Here is a 20,211-nt window from a genome sequence, read left to right on the forward strand (position 1 = left end):
ACACGGGGATTTAAACTCTGGTAAACATGGTACAGGGCTTTTTCTCTCTATATCCCACCCCACTGGACAAGCACCCTGCTTTTCATCAGCCCTGATCTCATTTTAATGCAATAGTCAAACCTATTTGTTAAACTCACTGCAAACAGTGCCTCCTTGCACAGAGGAGCTGTTTCTGAGCACCTGAAAATTACCCAACATCAAATATATTGCACAAAAGGCATTTGGGCTAATTGAAGCATCGGATGAGACAACTTAAAAAAAAAAATCATCTCATTAGAATTTCTCATTAGCTTCAATGGTGACCTCTGGAAAGATAAACCTCTGTGCCAGGAAATGAGACATCTTGGCAAAGTCCCCTTCTTTCAGAAATAGGATGCAAAGTTGTTTCCAGGGCACACGTACTGGAGAGCGTTATCTGCTGATCTCCCTGAAATGTCTCAAATGCAGCTGCGAGGGTTGCACAAAAAGGAGAAACAAATGCCAAACTCACCATCGTAGCAATACCCATTGAAGCAAGGGTTAGAGCTGCACTCGTTGACGTTGATCTCACAGCGTGGGCCTTCAAAGCCCTTCAGACACTGGCACCGGAATCCAAGGGGAAAGGCAGCCAAGTCCGTCTCTTTCAGACACACAGCTCCGTTCTCACAGGGATTCCCTCCCTCACAGGGCCTGAATTCACAATTAAAACCTGGAAGGAAAAGAAAACAAAAGTTGGCACCATTTAACTAATAAACTGGTTGTTACCTATCCTGTGCCGTATTGTATCCTAAGTTAACTAATTAAAGACACTTGGCACAAAATCTTTTCTAATCCTTTTATCTCCCCCTCCTCATGCAAAAAATAAAATAAAATACAAATCCAGAAATTTCTTTGCTCTTCAGTTTTAGAAACAAGAAAGTAATTCTTTTCTCTGTAGCCTACGCATATAAAACTAAGATGTACGGGTTGTTGTTTTTTAAATCTGATAAACAAACATTTAAACAGTGTCACAAACCAAGGCGCACATTCCCATAGAAAGTAATGCAAAACAGATTAATTTGTTCCAGACTTTTAAAAACAACCCTTAAAACAGCAATTTAACATGAATTTTACTATCTAACAAGACCATTGATCCATAAAATGACAGCAATAATCAATGTAATGTACTATAAAATAAATAAGACAGTGTTTGTAGTCACAAAAACAAATTAACCAAAAAAGCCTCAAAAAGAAAAATGCAAAAACAAAAGCACCAAATACAGTGGTACCTTGGTTCTCGAACTTAACCCGTTCCAAAATGTTTGAAAACCAAGGCACGACTTCTGATTGGTGCAGGCGCCCCAGAAACAATAGCCGACAGCCGTATCAGATGTTTGACTTCCGAAAAACATTCAAAAACCAGAACACTTACTTCTGGGTTTTCAGCATTTGAGAACCAAGGCTTTTGACTAGCAAGGTATTTGAGAACCAAGGTACCACTATATGTCACATAGCCTGAGCAGTGTCTGTAACTCAGGAATGATGTACGTCCTTCTCCATTGGTTGTGTGTGTGGCTTTTGGACCCAATAATCTGATTGGCTCAGAAAGATACTTTGCCAAATTCCAACGTTTTCCTATGAGTAGAGTTTATGTACTTGAAATAGAGTTTATGTACTTGAAATTAATTTCCTGCTGAAACATGTATTTGCCTGTGTCTTAAAATATTATGGTTATCAACAATATTGAGAGAACGGTCTCACCATCCCTATGTGAAAGGTATTCCATTAAAGGAATCCAGGGACTCAACTTGGTTTGGTCAACCCCCGAGAGGGGGTTGTGCCTGTACCTGAGTCCAGGGGAGCATCTGGGGAGTGAACAGAGTCTGTTCCCAGGCTTTTCACCTGCCTCAGGTGTTCACCCTTGGCTGACCTATGATGGAGCTCTGGGTCAGCGCTACCTGCAAGGGTGTAGGGAGCTAGTCAAACCAGAGCCTATGCAACCACTCACTTTCTGTAATCAATAAAGTTGTGGCCTAAATTCTGCAAAAAACCAAAACTAAAATTAGAGTCAAATGTGTTTTTATTTAGGGGGGAGATCTCTGGGTCTGAACACGCAATGGAATAATCATGAACAAGATGTCTTTCATTCAGTGCTAATTCACCTATAATGCCTATTTTCGTATCTGTAGAGATTCATTGTAATTCATTTTACCCTCTCCTAGAGCTATGTTCACCCTTCCTTTTAGCTGGACCATTTTTCTTTAACAAGTGCATCTCAAGGTAGTTATAATACAATATACAATTAAAATAATCAAATACTACCAAGTAGTCAAAAAAGTATTGATCTTTTATAGCGTTAGATGCCAATAGCCACCGTGAATAGAAATGTTTTCATCATTTTTCTGAAATTGTACTGATCTTGGTACATGCCTTATTTCTGGGGGAAGGCTACTCTAGAGAGTCGGTGCTACCACAAAAAAGGCCCCTTTCCTGGACATCACCAGATGGGCACAACCAGGTGTGGCACAACCAGGAGGGCCTACATTAATGACCTTATTGACTGCATAGATCTGTTTAGAAGGTTTTCCTTCAGATAATCTGGCCCCAAGTTGTTTAGAGTAGCATTGCCTTTAAACAATGGTGTTTTATGTCCTCAGACACTGTCACCAGTCAATAACCTAGCCACCACATTGTGTATGAGCTAGTTTCCTGAGGATGCAATATGCAGATTTTAGTGACTATGTAAGTCAGACAATATTGAATATATTTTAATATACAAACCTACATAGTTCTGCCTACCTGTGGAGTCCCCCTGAGTATGCAGACACAATTGAATTATTTTTGTATATCCCCTCTGTGTTCCAAACTTAAACAATTGAGGCCACTCAAGTTCAGTGTTAGATGGAAACATCGTGCCTCACAAGACAAAGGAATTTAGAGATACATGGTTGTACCCACTAGGACATGAACTACAATAAAGATTGATATTTCAAGGGAAATGAAAGTAAAAGCTCTAATGAGATATGTCTCAAAACTTCAGTTTTCCCGCAGCTTTTTTATTGTACTTCTATCTTTAAAAAAAGAATCCTCAGCATCTCTGTGATTTATGAGTTACATGAAATAAGTAAATTAGATTTTCACTTTAGTCAGAAGGCATAATGCAATAGAAAAAAAATGAAGAATCAAAGCACTCCTGGTGGATAAAAACCTAATTAAAAAGAAGCTGACACACTCCCTGGTGAACTCTGTTATTATTTAGCAAAATAATTTTAATAGGGAAAAAAGTTAATGCTGCCAAATCTCTAGGTACTACTTATTACCGGAATACTATTATCTTCATGTTCAATATTATCTCATATGATGCTTCTGTGAGACATTTCCCCCTTGTTTTATTACCTTTTATCACTTTTAAGGCTCCATCTGTACTGTAAACTAAATGTGTTTTAGCATTATTGCCACGGGTTTCCCTCAAGGAAGTCTGGGACGTGTAGTTTTATGATGGCACTTCTTAGATTCCTTGTTAGCAGCCTCATGTCTCCCGACAGAAATACAATGTTTAGGATTTTTAGGGTGGGGTTCATGATACATACACCTTTTAAAGTTCCTAGCAGATCCATGCTACAGGGAAAAGGTAGAGAACCTGTTGAATTCAGCCCCTACAAGTATGGCTAATGGACAGGGATGATGGGAGTTGTAGTCCAGTGTCACCTGTGTTCTCCTCCCCTCCCCTAGGGAATCACTTCCCAAAACACTACAAATACCACTGTTGAACCCTATATTTTGAAGAAAATATACCATTCTCACATAACATAGGTCTCCCCTCCCCCGAATGCAGTATCCTGCTTATAGATTAGAGGTCGAGAGTTTATATTTGTTATGAGTTGAAGGCTGAAGAGCTTTCTTTGCAAAGGCATCCCACTTGTGGAGCACACAGTTCCCTCCTTCCACGACTCCAGGCCTTTAGACAAGCCTTCTCAATATGTTGGGCGTTATATGGTATCTGGATGTGCCAATATATTTCTAACTGAATTTTATCGTTTTATTGTACTTTATGCACTGGTGACCCGCCCTGCTGATCATTTGTGCAAGATATAAATCCCATAGATATATATAATTACCTGGCTGAAAGATCTGCTTCTTGCATCTCAGTTACGGCAGCGGGGCAACAAACCAATTATGTTGTCCATCCAAGGAAATAAAAAGATAAAGGGACCCCTGACCATTAGGTCCAGTCATGACTGACTCTGGGGTTGCGGCGCTCATCTCGCTTTATTGGCCGAGGGAGCCGGCGTACAGCTTCCAGGTCATGTGGCCAGCATGACTAAGTCGCTTCTGGTGAACAAGAGCGGCGCACGGAAACGCCATTTACCTTCCTGCCGGAGCAGTACCTATTTATCTACTTGCACTTTGACGTGCTTTCGAACTGCTAGGTTGGCAGGAACTGGGACCGAGCAATGGGAGCTCACCCAGTCGCGGGGATTCGAACTGCCGACCTTCTGATCGGCAAGCCCTAGGCTCTGTGGTTTAACCCACAGCGCCATCCGTGCCCCTGCATCCAAGGAAATAGATGGATCCAATTAGCTTCCAGAACTAAGAGATTAACCCCACAACCCTATACATGCCAACAACATAAGTAAGTCCCATTGAGGACAATGAGACCTACTTCCTAGTAAATTCATGCAGCAGAGGTAGGGAACCTATGTGGCCCTCCAGCTGTTCCTCAACTATAGTGCTTATCAACTGTGGTCATGATGGCTGCAGCTGATGGGAGTCCAAAAACATCTGGAGGGTCAAAGATGTTCCCCACTGTTGGTGTATAGGACTGTAGTGTCCAGAAGGACTTTAAAAAATCAACATGGGGTATAGGAGGCAGTGCTGGCCTGGTGGTAGAAGCCGAATAATCCTACTTTACCTGTATAGAAAAAAACAAGACCTTCATGCTCATATAACATAAGCCAAAAAAATTATAGCCTTCAAGGAACAGAATGGAGACCAACATGTGCAGCTATGACCAACCTCTAAAATCCTCTTGCAGCTTTCTACATTATAGGCTTGCAGTTAATATGCCTATCTAAATGTTTTTGCCCCTTTCCCCCACTTAATCAAAGCTTGTTCAGCACTGCAATTTCCCCACACCCACAGTTCCTTGCCTTATGATTTTGACAAGCTGCTTGGCCTCCTTTAATCTTCAGTCTTATCAGACTGTCAAACTCTTAAGCTTTTTAAAATCAACAGCTGAAGACCGCATACTATTCTGAAGGCTCACATATAGTAATTTATATTTCCCCCCTGACCTTCATGCTTATTTCATTCTCCTCAGGGGAGGGAAATATGAAGTAGCATAGAGCTATGTTAATAATGGTAGCTTAAGAACTTTCTTCTTCTTCTTCAAAAAAGTAGAATAACAGATTTTGCCTCTATTGTGTGTAATAATATTATACATCGCACAGTTCCTAATTACACCTACTTTGTTTTATTTGTAATGTATATGAGTAAGAGATTATCCAGGGGTCAAATGACTGTTCTGTGATAGTATTGGGGAACGAGAAAACCCCCGATGCTATTAGGTGATTGAATTAGTGAAGTATCAAAAACAGCAGGACTCAAATTGCTATCAACCGCTGCTGTACAGTCTTAACTGGAAGCAGATGCTTGTTCTAAGGAAACCAGATGACATTTGCCACAAACAGCAATAATAAATGCTTAGTTTTCACTGAAATGGTAAACCTTTGCCTGGGCTATACAGTGGTACCTCTGGTTACAAACTTAATTCATTCCGGAGGTCTGTTCTTAACCTGAAACCGTTCTTAACTTGAGGTACCACTTTAGCTAATGGAGCCTCCGAGCGATTTCTGTTCTCATCCTGAGGTAAAGTTCTTAACCTGAGGTACTACTTCCAGTGTAGTAGAGTCTGTAACCTGAGGTGTTTGTAACCTGAGGTGTTTGTAACCCGAGGTACCACTGTACAACTTTAGATTTTAGGTGGGGGTCACATGAAGGGATGCTCCCCTATACAGCCCCATCATCGCTATATGCCTTTAAAAATGAGTTTACAGTGGTACCTCAGGTTAAGTACTTAATTCGTTCCAGAGGTTCATTCTTACCCTGAAACTGTTCTTAACCTGTAGCACCACTTTAGCTAATGGGGCCTCCCGCTGCGGCCGTGCCACCGGAGCACGATTTCTGTTCTCATCCTGAAGCAAAGTTCTTAACCCGAGGTACTATTTCTGGGTTAGCGGAGTCTGTAACCTGAAGCGTATGTAACCTGAAGCATATGTAACCCGAGGTACCACTGTATTAGGGAGAAACATTCTAGACTGTTTCTCCTGATACACTGGTTTTTGTGCACAGGGATATTTCTTGTATGCAGGAACATTCAGCATGGCTTGAGATCCTGCATACATACCTCCAATATACAAAAAGGGAATGCAAGTGCTGGTTCTTTTTTAAATTTTCCCCCTTCTAAAAGATGTTGCCATTCAGCTCTGCCCAGCAGCCGTTCCTGTACTGGCCCGATTGAGTAAAAGTGGAAAGGAAGTTGGGCAGCCAGTGATAACCTGTCCACCTTTTCTTCTAGCTTGTGCTCTGCTGGAGAACTGCTTGGGGTTGTGTCAGGTTTCTAGTCCCAGAAAAACTTCCTTCTTCTTTTTTGGAGCTTCAAACACAGTAGTCAGTGCAAAGCTTCCTGCGTGTGGTTTTGGCTCTCTGAAATGGAGCCAAGGGGGGTGGGAATCATAATCCTTGGCAGGGGGTCTTGTGGGGCTGGGAAGGCCCTGTGTCAGCTGTTTCCAAAGAGATCTGAGCACCAAAGCAATCAAGAGCGAAGGGTAAACAGCTGATCTCTTTCCTGCTGTGCAGTGACCCTGTATGAGTCAGCTTCACAGAGCTTCTTTTAAAAAATATGACGCTCCCTGAACTATGTCTCTGTAGGGAATTTCCGCAGTGCACCCAAAATGACAGACACTGTCACTTCCCTCTTTACTCTGCTTGCATCAAGTGCTATAATTTCTCCTGCAACTGTTTGTTTTTAAAGCACTATCTTTATCAATCCAGCAGCACTAACACATGGCACAAGGACTGGCTATCCCTGGGAATTTTCACTAGATAACACTGGGAATACTTCACAGATTCAATTAAATACTTCCCCCCCTCCTTTATGTGTACATGTCAAGCACACATACACACAAATACATAAACGCATCTGTAAGTATGTCCCAGCACACACAATGTGGCATTTCTCTTCATGAGAAATCAGGAAATTTGGTGTCCAAGGACAGTCATAAAAAGAAACGTTTCTGGAACAGAATACATTGACCAAATATGTGTGTGAAATTTCACAACTTCAGATACACTCCCGCTTGCATGACAGAGTAAGCTATGCAAAACTGTCACTGAACAGAAGTGTTGCCTTTTTTATTTTTAAGTGTTAACTGTCATAAAAGCTCTTTTAGTTTTTCTTCAGGGAGAGTGGCATTTAAAGTCACTTTCCATTTATATTTTCTCCAGTGGCCAAGGTTGGGGTGGGGTGGCAGGGAATATAAATCATATTTTTGTACAATTTAAAAATAGCAGCAAACTTCAGCAAAGGAACATTCCCCCTCCCCCATTTCCCAAATGTTCTCCGTGTTTGCACTCCATCATGTCTGGTACCACAATAGTTGTGTCCCCACACCTCCCATTTTCTGTTCCTGTCACTGCATTTCTAATAACAAAGCTAAAAGGTTTTTCAAGGTTACTGTGAATCACCTCAAGGTTTTATGGGGGGGAAATCTAATGAAAATTATTGCGTGGGATTTTTTTCTGCCTATTACAATGCTACTGAAAGATGTTGACTAATGTCACACACAGCTGAGACTTGTAACTACTTGAAGACAGGGCTGTGATTTGTGAGGAAAAGCATTGACTTTCCCAATGATGGGCTATTAGCACCTCTAAAGCAAATGACCACAATTATTTCTATTTGTCCGCATATAAGAAATCTACATCATAATTTCTAATCAATCTCCATTTCAGCCTAGTAGCTTTAAATAATGGGTTTTCTGGAATGCATCACTAATACTATGCCCATGAGAACTCTAGGAAATAAGAGTCAAACATGTAAGGTAGAATTTTATTTGCTTTTGATGTGAAATTTTCAAACTAAATACTAGAAAAAAGCCCTTATGATTTGCTTTTTATAACTTTGGCTGAATATTGTAAAATGATTTCTGATGACTTTGACAAAGGCTAAATTCAGCTTTAAACTTGCTATCAGTTGCATCCATTGGATGATTTGTTCTATTAGTGCTGTGCCAAAACCATTCTCTAATTTCTTTAATGTTTTCTTTCGTGCCTTTTCTTATCACGTGCCCCTGCACTTCTAGTGCCTAATTTCTCCCCTCCTTGATTTGGATGATCATAAACGCTTCCCCCCATCCTTGGTGGGTGGGTGTGATTTAGTCTGGATACTGTTGTCAGCTTTCCTCCCCCAAATCAGTTTAAAAGCAGCTGTGCCACCTTTTTATTTTAAGTGCCAACAGTCTGTTTCCATCCTGGTTCAGGTGGAGCCTATCCTTTTTGTACAGGCCTCGCTTATACCAAAATTTCCTCAGTGTCTAACAAACCCAAACCCCTCCTCCTCCTCCTCTCATTCACTCAGCTGTGACTGTCTAGCCAGCCCTGCCTGAAACAGACAATATTTCAGAAAAATCTTCCTTTCATGGTTTTCAACCTCCTAACTAGTAACTTAAATTTTACTTCCCAAACCACACGACAATATGTTCCCATGTTAGTGGTGCCAGCATGCACCTCAACTACAGACTGTTCTCCAGCGCTATCTACCAGGCTGCCTAGACTATTTGTGACATCTGCAATCATTGCACCAGGAAGGCAGTCTGCATGCACATCACAAACCAAGTTATCCAAAGATTCACTCACTACTAGGACACCCTCACTCCTGTTTCCTCAGCACAGGAGGGTAATGTTATAATGTAAACAGTCACCCCCTAATTCAGGGCCCATTGTTGAGTGCACATTCCTTCAAGTAAGCAGAAGGAGCTTTGGATCAAAAAACGGCTCCTTGTAATTAATTTTTCAAAGCATATCCAGTCACCATAAAAATATGTTTGGAATCAGGGAAGCCCTAAAATATTCCATGGAAAGGGCATTTTTGCCATGTTTCATGGTGGATATCAAATTATGCGAATTGTTTTCCTCCACAAGATGAGTGAGGAACATGAGCTCCCTTCCTCTCTCCCCTCAAAAAAACTGTGGTTGGAAAAAGCAGCTCTTAGCACCTTCAGCACAGACCCTGGAGAGTCACAAATCAATAACATTAACAAGGCCATGCAGTCATGCCAAATACAAACAGGACACACTCTTTGACACCATGCAAAAAGAACAGAAATTGTATGCCATACCTGCGTAAAGTTCTGGGGGGGGGGGGAGGGGGAAAAACAGATGCGAAATACCAGATTATTCCAAGAAACAAACATGTCTGAAGAAAAACCCTCTCTCTCTCTCTGTATAATGAAGCAAGTTTGCTCCACTTGCTTATTATTTCATGTTTCATAGTGTTTCTTTAAGAGACAGTTTACAGTATGAGAGTGTTTGGGTCAAATTGAGAGTACAGCGTACATATTTAGAGACGGACTTAAGCTAGTCATGTCAGGTGAGTTCTCTGAGTCCGCTCTGAGCACGATTTGGTCAGATACCATCCATCATTAAGAATAAACTTACAAGGCCCCACATCCTGTAAAATCCATGGTCACTAATCCAGGATAGCCATTTCTCCCAATCAAACTGTGAACTGGACTTTACTGATGAATATTTGGAAGATGCACATATAAATTCATTAGGAAAGCAGAAATCTCAAGAGTTGCTGTGATATATATATAATACATTGTGTGTTTATTCTGAGGATGCCATTAAAATATATAATGGCTTGAATTTAGAATCAATGCAGAAATGGCACTGATATGTATTCACACACGTACCGGTTTGTAATCCAATTTGTTGTAACATGGAGTTTCTTTTAAGAAACTGGATGAGCAAATGCCTCAGAACTACATCTACACTGAAGTCTACCTTATGATAACAGCCTATATTGTTAATAATTATTATATTGTTAATAGTTAAGATATCACAGGGTTCTCCCCTGTGGGCGCTTCTCATGTATGCAAACACTTTGCATAATTCACACTTTGCAAAATTCACTTAATGTTGCTTTCATCAAAATGCCAGTCTGTATTCTCCCCATCTCCCAATTTAATCCAAGAAAAGTCCTATGGCTGGTTGGCAACTGATTTGTTCTGGAACTTCACTTGCACAACAGAACTTGTGTCCCTCCTTTCTTCAGGCACACCCCATTCTCTCCATAAATATTCTCCAGTGGGTTGGAGGGAGACCCATAATAGGTTTCAGGGAATGCACAAGATATGGAGGGGGGAGTTATGCTGTGTAAGCAGAAATTCTTGAACTGATGAAACAAAAATTAGATGATTATTATTATTATTATTTTAAAAAACTATTGTCAATGACCTGTTTGCAACCGATTTAAAATATTAAGCCCCCCTCTGGAAACATCCAAAGCGGGCATTTTGTTGTTGTTTCACCAGTATCATAAAATGATATTGGGCCCACCATAAGCTTATTACATCACTTGTTAACTTGCCCTAATAGTTTCACTATGCTACGCTGCCCTGAAAGGTCGGTCCTTAAAAATGTTGGCCATTATTAGAATTAATTTGGAGCTCCCAGTAGGGGTGTTTGACTGCTATTCTCTCAAATATCAACTAGGGAACCCAATACATTCAGGAAACATTAGCTGGATTAATGGAACAGCATCTTGGTGATCAAGGTGAGAGAGAGGACTGAATTCATTATCATTACTATGCCACATTTTCCCAGAAATGGGGGGGGGGTATGTGGCCCTTCAGATGTTTTTGGACTACAACTGCCACTATCCCCAGCAGTACTGACTAGGACTGATGGGAACTGTACTCCAACAACACCTGGAGGGCTTCTCTGTGCCTGCCATTTGTTAATTAAATGATATAACCAGCTGATGTTTTCCTATCTTTTTTTGACTGAAGGTACATCAGAGCCACCTTCATGGACGACAAATCCTGTATGAAGGGCAAGGCGGATATAGCCACCTGGGAATCTTAGCTTAACTTTTCTTAAAAACCAGGGTTTATTTCACATTAACATGCATGGACCAATTTTATATAAAAATATTGGAGTGGAGTCCCTGTGTGGATATTTGATCCTCCTTGTAACTCATGGTCCCTGTTGTCCTTCAGCCTTATGACCACCCTAATTTTACACGCTTTCAACCTTGGCTGAAGTACTTTGTGAGAGCCCAAAGGTTACGAAGATGGCAAATAAGAAATCAAAATGCCCATGAACAGATTTTGGCATGTCTGTTCCTGACAAATCAGGCCTGGGTCATGGCAAATTTCAGCAGTGCGGTCATGCTTAGGACCTGAAGGCTATTCAACAGACATAGACAAACTCGGCCCTCCAGATGTTTTGGGACTACAATTCCCATCATCCCTGACCACTGGTCCTGTTACCTAGGGATGATGGGAGTTGTAGGCCAAAAACCTCTGGAGGGCCGAGTTTGCCTATGCCTGCTATTCAACATCCAAATGGATTTAACAGAATCATTTGGTGATGCTGCACCAAGACCTGCAGCAACCAGAGATAAAGTGTTTTAAATTGGGAGATATTGCTTTCATATTTCAGGAGAGTCTCAGATCTGAGAGATATTTGTGTTATGAAAGCTGCAACTCTCCATTGAGCCATATCACAAAATGTGTAGTCTGTGATCACTGAAAACTAATTGTTCATTTGGTCCATTATCTTTACTCTCCTGTCTCGCCTCTGTCACGAGCACTTAAAAACCTTTTACTTATAATCCAATTTCTAATTACCACCACCCATAATAGTCTCCTATACTGAAAACTCTTATTATTATTCTAGTTATTCTCCATTTTCCCCTCTGAGCTGCTCTTGTTGACTTACCTTTTTTTACAAAATGTTTAATGGTCAATTACAATTTCAGCTTTAATCTTATTTGGTATATATTTGGGGACATGCCATTGGGGCTGCAACAAACAGGAACACATTGTCTTTTAATTGAAGCACAGCAATAAATAAATAAATGTCTGAGTCATGAAACATTTTGGATCAAAGAACAGTTTTCTTTGTCTGACATCATGGAAATAATTAAAAGAATATTACCTCAAATCACTCAAGCATTCTGCACTTGTTGAATGTTAAAGAATACTGTACTAGGCTGTATTCAGACATGAACATGCTATGAATCTTTGTCTCCTTTCAGCAACCAAAATGGCTAATAGAACAGAAAAATTGTTCCAGGTGCCTTACATAGAGCAAATTTATACTTTTTTTTAACCATTTTTTAAACCAATTTTTACTCAATTTTACCATACCCCAGATACACTGGATTTGCTGATACATTAGTCATGTACTTTTCATTTCATACTTGATGCTGTATTCTTCTTCTTAAACCCAACTGTGGCTTTGTAGCCATTTGCTGCCATACCTGTGTGGGATAGCCAGCCTCATATAGTGCCACAGAGTAAGCTGTCCTGCCAGGCTTAGCTATGCCTCCTTCCCCTCACCTTTGGAGAAACTAGGTAATCAGGCCTATTGTTCTCGCCCAGTCTGCTTGAAAAGCTCAACATGTGAAGAGGTAAGCTGGTTGCTCAGGCTTAGCTGCATGGCTCTAACAAGCCTGTCTTGAGTTTCTATACAAATAATTTAAGCACTTTCACCAATTTACAGCTAAGCCAAATTTTACTGCCTGCACAACTTTTCTGACGGGTGTATGGCAAAGTGCATGAACCTGACCTTTGAACAGTTTTTAGGTAAACCATTTTTTAACTTACCAAACGTGTGGTCTTTTCTTATGCTGGGGGAAGAGGGAAGTTTTGAAATTCACAAGGGCAACTTTAAAAGCCTATATTTCCACACTTTATTTGCTGCATATTTTGTGGTTTTTAAATCTCTGTGGGGGGTTCTCTCACCAAACAGTACTTGCCCCAAATCTGGATCTTGGCATCCAGGAATTCACCTTTCATACTTATTTTTTTCCTTAAAGGAACAGCCTGGCCATTTGACACATTTTAGTTGCTCAGGACTTCAAAACCTATCACTATTACTAGCTGAAGATCACCAGGTGTTCTGGAGATAAAAGGTGCATTGTGTTTACATCTCTGTGCCATTAGGACTAAGATACTCCTGAATGCATTCGTGTTTTGCATACGAACTCGTGATTGCACGAGTTAGGCTGACATTGGAGGGGTTTGTTTGTGTAGGCCCCAATTCAAGCTGAATATGCAATGGAGTGGAGCAGTGAGCTCAGTGCTCACTCCTGAGCCCCACTACATATAAAAATTACATGCTGGGGACTATGCACACACTGGTGCTGTGCAACTTGAAAAGGCTAGTTATCAAGAGAGCTCTGTCTAATGGAGAAAAAGTGAAGCAATTTTGAGTTTGGGGGGAAGGTGGACAGACAGAAAACCAATGCATAGACAAGAAAACTGAGATAATGGAAGATTTATAAAATAAGGTCTCTGGAAATATCATCAAGATATCCTTAAAGAAAGAAGCAACAAACGTGAAGGAGAAGAAAAAGAAGTAGAAGCAAGGGTGAGTGGCTTATATCCAGAGTGAGAGAGGCTAATTGCCCCCAAAGGAGGTTCTGAAAAATGTGCACAGCTCAATTAGGTAGCCATTGCGTAGGAAAAAATGTACTTATTCCTTTTCTTCTTGTTGTTCAGAAGACCAAAGAAGGTGACAGGTTTATAACCCCATCATTTTCAAGGACATCTTCTTAGTCCTTTCTACAGAAACGATAAACTATGTTTATACAGATCTCCTTTAGGAAGGGGAAAGCATGGCAGTGCCCAGACAAAATTAGACAATGAAGATTCTAAAATTTACAAACCATGGCATTCTGCTTAGATGGGTGAACGTTAAGATCTTTTATATAGTACAACGTATGACCCTAAAAATAGGTACAGCCAGGGCTTTTTTTCGGCCAGAACTCAGTCATTGCCACTATAAGAGAACAAGGGAAGTGTTTGTGGTGAGTTCCAGCACCTGTTTTCCTAGAAAAACAGCACTGGGTACAACCTCCTGATCTATGGTTAGGTGTTCTTTGTTCTCCAACTCTCAACAGGGGCTATGTGTTGCACCCAAAGAAACTTGTAAAGGCACTTTCATTTGTGCAAGGTATCCCCCAATGATTTCCCCTGCTCCAACCTCGGTGTCCCATTCCAGGCCTTTCCTTAGTGCCCCCCCCAAAAAAAAACCTAAAGAGAGTTTGGTTGGTACAGATGAGTGCAGTGGAAAGGAGGGAAAGGAAAGCTCAGTTGTACAAGTAGGTTATGGGGCATGCAGCATTGGCTACACTCACATCACACATTTAAAGCACTTTGAACAGTCATGACTTCCTCCCAAAGAATTCTGGGAGCTGTAGTTTGTGAAGGGTGCTGAGAGTTGTTAAGAAGTCCCTACCCCCCCCCCACAGAGCTACAATTTCCAGAGTCAATCCCTCTTCACAGGGAACTCTGGAGGGAGGAATAAGTGTCTCCTAAAAACTCCCCTAACCCTTAATAAACTGCAACTCCCAGAATTCTTTGAGGACTGTTTAAATTTAAGCTAGTAGCCATTGATAGCTTTATCCTCCACAAATTTGCCTAATGATTTTTTTAAAGCCATCCAACTTGGTCCAGCTGATATGGTTCTATGTTTTCCCCTTTAAGGCTGAATTTCCACATGTTCAGATTGATGGCCAGGGCAACATCCTACTCATGAGTAAATATCCGGAAGGGTGTTGACATTTGTCACCTCCTTAAGTAAGCGTCTTGTGTTTATTTTACTGCCTGCTGATTTTATATGATACTTTAAATTGATTTAATGTCATAGTTTTAATTGTATTTTAAAAGTACCGGGAGTTTGTTGGTTAGTCTTTGTTATGCATAACATTGATGAAACTGGTGCTATTATAGAACGGGTGTTGTGTCCCCACACTCCAGAAAGGCACAAGGCCAAAAATATGCTAGTCGCAACTTTATTAACTTCAACACATAAGGAACTGCAACAAACAGGATTGCTTAACTCAATCCAAGCAAGCAGCCTGAGAGGGGAGGCTGATAGCAGCTTTGCTCCAGCCTCTCCTGTGCTTTTCCTGAGCACCGCATCAGTAAGTTAAATGGCCCATACCTTTCTTCCTTCCAAGAGGCCATGTGCTACCGAGATCCTCTCCTATGTTTGTTATGTTTGTTAGCATCTCTTCTAATAAATAACTGAACTCTTTCAGCAGATGAATAAACAAAGTTTATTTCACATTAGTCACAGCCTCAGAGATAATTGGCTGGTCACTTTTGAAGCTCGCTCTGAGAAAATAAAGGCCTAATAATGCTGCTCGGAAGAGTGAAATGAGTTCAGACAAGTGACAGAAATGCTTTCTAAAGTTAATTATGTTTACTTTCCCTTCTCCCTCGGTGTTCATTACCTTTAAATGGACTCACACATTGGCAGTAGTAATTACCAGGTTGGTCAATGCAGGTGCCTCCATGCTTGCAAGGAAACGAAGCACATTCATCTATATCAGTTTCACAGTGCATACCTTTGAAAAGATAATTGAAGATGCAGCAATTTACTAAGACAGGCAGGTGTCAATTGATAATTGTTCAATTTGTACCTCAAGATTCCAGATCCATTCCATGCTGAGAATCTCCTTGAAGTCAAACAAATAAGAACCTTACACACAGTATATTATTGTCAGAATCTATTTACTTCACACTCTCACGACTTAACATTCTCCCCTTGAATTATGTTACTTTTTGGTGACATGTGCCTCTATACAGCTCTGCAAATTACTTCTCAGTATTCTGGGAATAAGCCCTTCTGCAACACATTTGACTTGTGAATGGGGAGGATTTAGCTCAAATGTGTAGTGAAGCTGCTTCTTATAGTGAACCCTGGCTCTATTCTGCCAGAGAACAAACCACTGTCTGGCCATTAAGTATGGCCCAAACCAGGCACAGGCAAACTCGGCCCTCCAGATGTTTTGAGACTACAATTCCTATAACCCCTGACCACTGGTCCTGCTATCTAGGGATCATGGGAGTTGTAGGCCAAAAACATCTGGAGGGCCGAGTTTGCCTATGCCTGGCCCAAACCATGTATGCTTATGGGGAAAAAAACATAAAGAGCACAGCATGCAAAACTTTGTTTCATTTCAGTCTAGGTTGCAAAGTGCCCTTGTAAGGTACTCAGGGAGCAATAGAGATGAAGATGAGAGGTTTTCATAAAAAGATTATTATTATTATTAAATTTTGAAAGTATAAAAAATAGCATTTTGATGGCTAACTGTCCCATAAATGGAAGGAGGGGAGATATGGAGTGAGATGGCTGCAGGCCACAGAGGTTACATGGTGTGATTGTTTCAGTTTTTGAAGCCAGCATTCCAGACTAAGGGTTGGATCCAATGTTAGTCTTATTCAGAGTAGGCCCATGGGTATTAATAAGCATGGCAAATTTAGGTCCATTAATTTTCATGGGTACACTTTGCTTAAAACTTAGTTGGATGCAGGATGAGCCTATGATAGCAAGAATCTTCTTTTGGAATCACTTGCGGCTATACTGTAAAGAACTGGCACCCATCTGGAAGGGCATGTCTGCTAACAAATGAGACTTAGAAGGTCCAGGTAGGTTGAGGAAGACTCAGAGAGCTTTAGAGAAACTCAGGAAACTTGTGGAAGTCAATGCCTTGGCCCCTTAGCCCCCTCCATTCATTTACTAAATCATTTAATATTATTCTAATAAACAACTTAAAAATGCCCAAAGAGGGCTATGGTGTTCCTTTTATTCTATCAGGATCCAGTGTGTTAATTATCTCAGGAGGCCCCAAAGAAGTATGGAGGCTGAAGAGACTTCTTTGTCCTTTTCAATAGACAGCTTCTATGGGAAACTTCAAGTGGATTTTATCCTAGCTATCTAGAACTTTCCAGCCTTCCTTTCCAGTCAAAATGAAGCCTTTTGAGCCAAGGTGCTCATGAACAAACACACAGAAAGGAGACAGATTAGTGCTCTCTGGCAACAATTATCAAGCACATATTTATCATCCCTTTGCATAGATGTAGTCACGGTCCATTCTAGGCATGGCCCTGCTCATTTTATTTTGGAAAAGTTCACAGATGTGGCTGGCAATCCAGTTCGTCTGGAATGCAAATGAATGCAAGTTGGAGAAGTTAAAGAGAAACAAGAAGGAAGCAGCAGCAAATTAGTCTTAATGAATATCTTGAAGGCTACTCTTCCATAGAAAACAGGATCCATTATGGATGCCACTCACCTGTGAAGCCGGAAAGGCAGACACAGTCATATCCGCCAATAAGGTCTGTACAAGTTGCATTATGGAGACAGGGGTTTGAGTGACATTCATTTATGTTGATTTCACAAAGTGTGCCTATAAAGTAGTGGAAGGAAAGAAGACAATATTTTGCAGCATCCAGACGTTTAATCATGACTACGATTTTGTTTTGCATTTCTATGGAAAGCCACTTACTCCTCAGAACTTTCTGTCAGTAACGTTATTATACTTTCAACCTGTCGCTCTAAAGCATTATTCGAGATATTTCACTGGTTTACTAAGAAGGCACACAAAGAACAAAGTCTTCACTGACACTGAATTGATTCTCAAGACTCATGGCAGGCAATTTCCTTATCAATTTGTATCAATATAAAGGGAAGAGAAAAGAAATGACACAAATATAATAGACTGCGTTTGCCGTGACATGAAGGGAAATCTTCCTTCTGTTCTTGATAAGCTAGTGAATGAATGCTCGCCAAAGTAAAAGGAGAAATTTCAAACGTGAAAAACACATTATACTAGTTAAGAACCTGAGAGAGTTTGTGGTATTATATGCTGAGGCATGGGTGGGGAATATTTTGCCCTCCCAATGTTGCTGGACTACAACTCCCAGCAGCCCCAGAAAGCACAGCTGATGACCAGGGATGATAGAAGATGTAGTTCCGCAACATCTGGCAGGCCAAAGCCCCCAGCCTTGTTTTGGATGTGCGTTTTAGGACACAGAACTCATTATTATTATTATTATTATTATTATTATTATTATTATTGCATTGTATGAAATTATACAATGCAATATTAACAACATTTTTTTAAAAAAACTGACAATTACAAAAAGCAGGTGAGTTCTAAAAATATACACCTCAACACTTCTCAACCTCTGGTACCTCCTTCCTCTCCAATGAAGCATCAATCACTCTCTCGTCCCATCCAGTCAACCCACCAATGGCTAGTTCTAAGAAGCCAGGATGGGCAAGGGTCAAGGAGGCAGACGGGTGACCACACTTCTTCAAACAGATTCTCCGTCTCCTCAGGCTGCCATAGTCTAAACTGACTCAGTATAGGTGGAAGAGACAGTGCTATAGACACCTCCACTGGCCCTGTAGCATTTCTTCCTTCAATTAGTATCATTTGTTGATTCCTTTGCTATATCTTCTCCTTCATTCTCAAGCTCACTACAGGAAAACGGGTGACAACAGAGGTGTTCATTTTTTTTTTTTAATGATGTTTATTGAGAATTTTAAAGTTACAAAGAAAGAAGAAAGAAAAGACAAGAGAGGGAGAAAAAGAGAGAAAGAAGTAGATAAACATAACAATTAAACAATACAGATCAATAAAAACCAAAGTCAAAAAAGAAAAAATAAATAAATAACAAAACACACAATACATCTAGATCAAAAAACAAAAATAAACAAACAATTAAAAAACAAGTCTAATATTCCCAAATCCTTAACTTTCATTAACTTATTTCAACGACCTCCTCACACCTCACTTTTTTGTATTCTAGTTGTTAATTATCTCAGCAAATCCTTTCCATCTTTCACAATATTCTGTCATTTAAATTACCTTAATCTATTTTAACCTTATCTTACCTAAAAGACCCTAAAACTTAAAACTTATATATACCAAATTCTTTTAACCATAACATATTCTTTCATAATTCTTTTTGACATTTCTGCTAAAGCCAAATAATTTCATTCCAACATTTTTCTAATACTCATTAATTTTACAATACTTTTCTAAATAAATTTTGAAACTTTCTTCCAATCTTCATCCATCGTCTCTTCTTCCTGGTCTCGGGTTTTGTCAGTCCTTTCTCGTCTATCTAATCCATCAACCTGGTGCTCTTATGTCCTGGGACATAAGAACAGAGGTGTTCATACATCTCATGACCCGAGGCAAGCAATGGGATCATGCCCAATAGCTACACCCTTCCATATTTAAATAAAGCTAGCATTTGTTTCACATATTTATCAGCAGGAGATAACCAAGCACTCAACTGAAGTAACCAGGTAACTGAAAGAGCCGCTATTGTTAATTTTTACAGTAATATGTTATGATTTGTGAATACAGTTATTTTTAGGATTTGAGATAGATGAAACGATTCTACATTTCTAGCTTTGGATGAAGTTAATGGCACAATCCTATTCCCACTTACTTGAGCAAACACAAAGGGATTTACTTCTGAATTAAACATGCACTGGGATGTGCATAAATCTCCTGGATATGATTATTTGTATCCACTGCATTTTAAAGGCTGATAATTTTCTGGTTACCTTGAAATCCATCAGAACACTGGCAGCTGAAGGCATTAAGCTGTTCGACACACGTAGCACCATTGCGGCAGGGGCCACTTAGGCATTCATCCATTTCTGTCTCACAGTTATTCCCTTGAAATAAGTGAAGAGGACATTTTTGAGAAATTCTTCATACAGCAGCGCAAATGGAAACAACAAAATCAAACGTATAAGTGAATACGGGTCTTAATTTCCATGTAGAGGATCCTACCTTTGATGTAAAGGTAACCAACATCAGGCAACATTATCTCATGGAGACACGACACTCACATTTTCCATACAAATTGCTATAAATTTCCAACTCCTTTTGGTATTCAGTTCCCTGAGGGCAATTTGAGGAAGTTGGCCATCCCTAAGGGCGTTTGCCACAATGATCCAACAGTATGTCGAAGTCCCCGGTCGATCAACTTGATCTAACATTAGGCTGAAGTTCCAGTCTTTAGCCACCCAAAGTTAAGCATATACTTCACTCTCACACAGAGCTCATGTGCATTCTTACCTGCAATGCTCTTTACACCTATCGGATAAAAGTCCATAGAGCAAAGCTGCAAAGGTGAACAAGGCTAG

At 40.3% G+C, this 20,211-nt stretch overlaps 1 protein-coding gene across 3 annotated transcripts in view; it reads right to left on the reverse strand.

The window, feature by feature from the left end:
* The window catches only part of EYS (eyes shut homolog), a 500,175-nt gene that overhangs the window by 458,004 nt on the left and 21,960 nt on the right, over nt 1–20,211 (reverse strand). For all 3 annotated transcript variants that reach the window (XM_080997889.1, XM_080997888.1, XM_080997887.1), the window contains 4 exons: nt 19,624–19,737; nt 17,333–17,446; nt 15,491–15,604; nt 491–688 (listed from right to left, as the gene is read on the reverse strand). In XM_080997889.1, the coding sequence (XP_080854015.1) occupies nt 491–688; nt 15,491–15,604; nt 17,333–17,446; nt 19,624–19,737 (540 nt within the window). The remainder of the gene's footprint in view (nt 1–490; nt 689–15,490; nt 15,605–17,332; nt 17,447–19,623; nt 19,738–20,211) is intronic.

This window comes from Podarcis pityusensis, assembly GCF_964106645.2.
Source record: "Podarcis pityusensis genome assembly, chromosome: 3".
In the NCBI taxonomy this organism is placed as follows: domain Eukaryota; kingdom Metazoa; phylum Chordata; class Lepidosauria; order Squamata; family Lacertidae; genus Podarcis; species Podarcis pityusensis.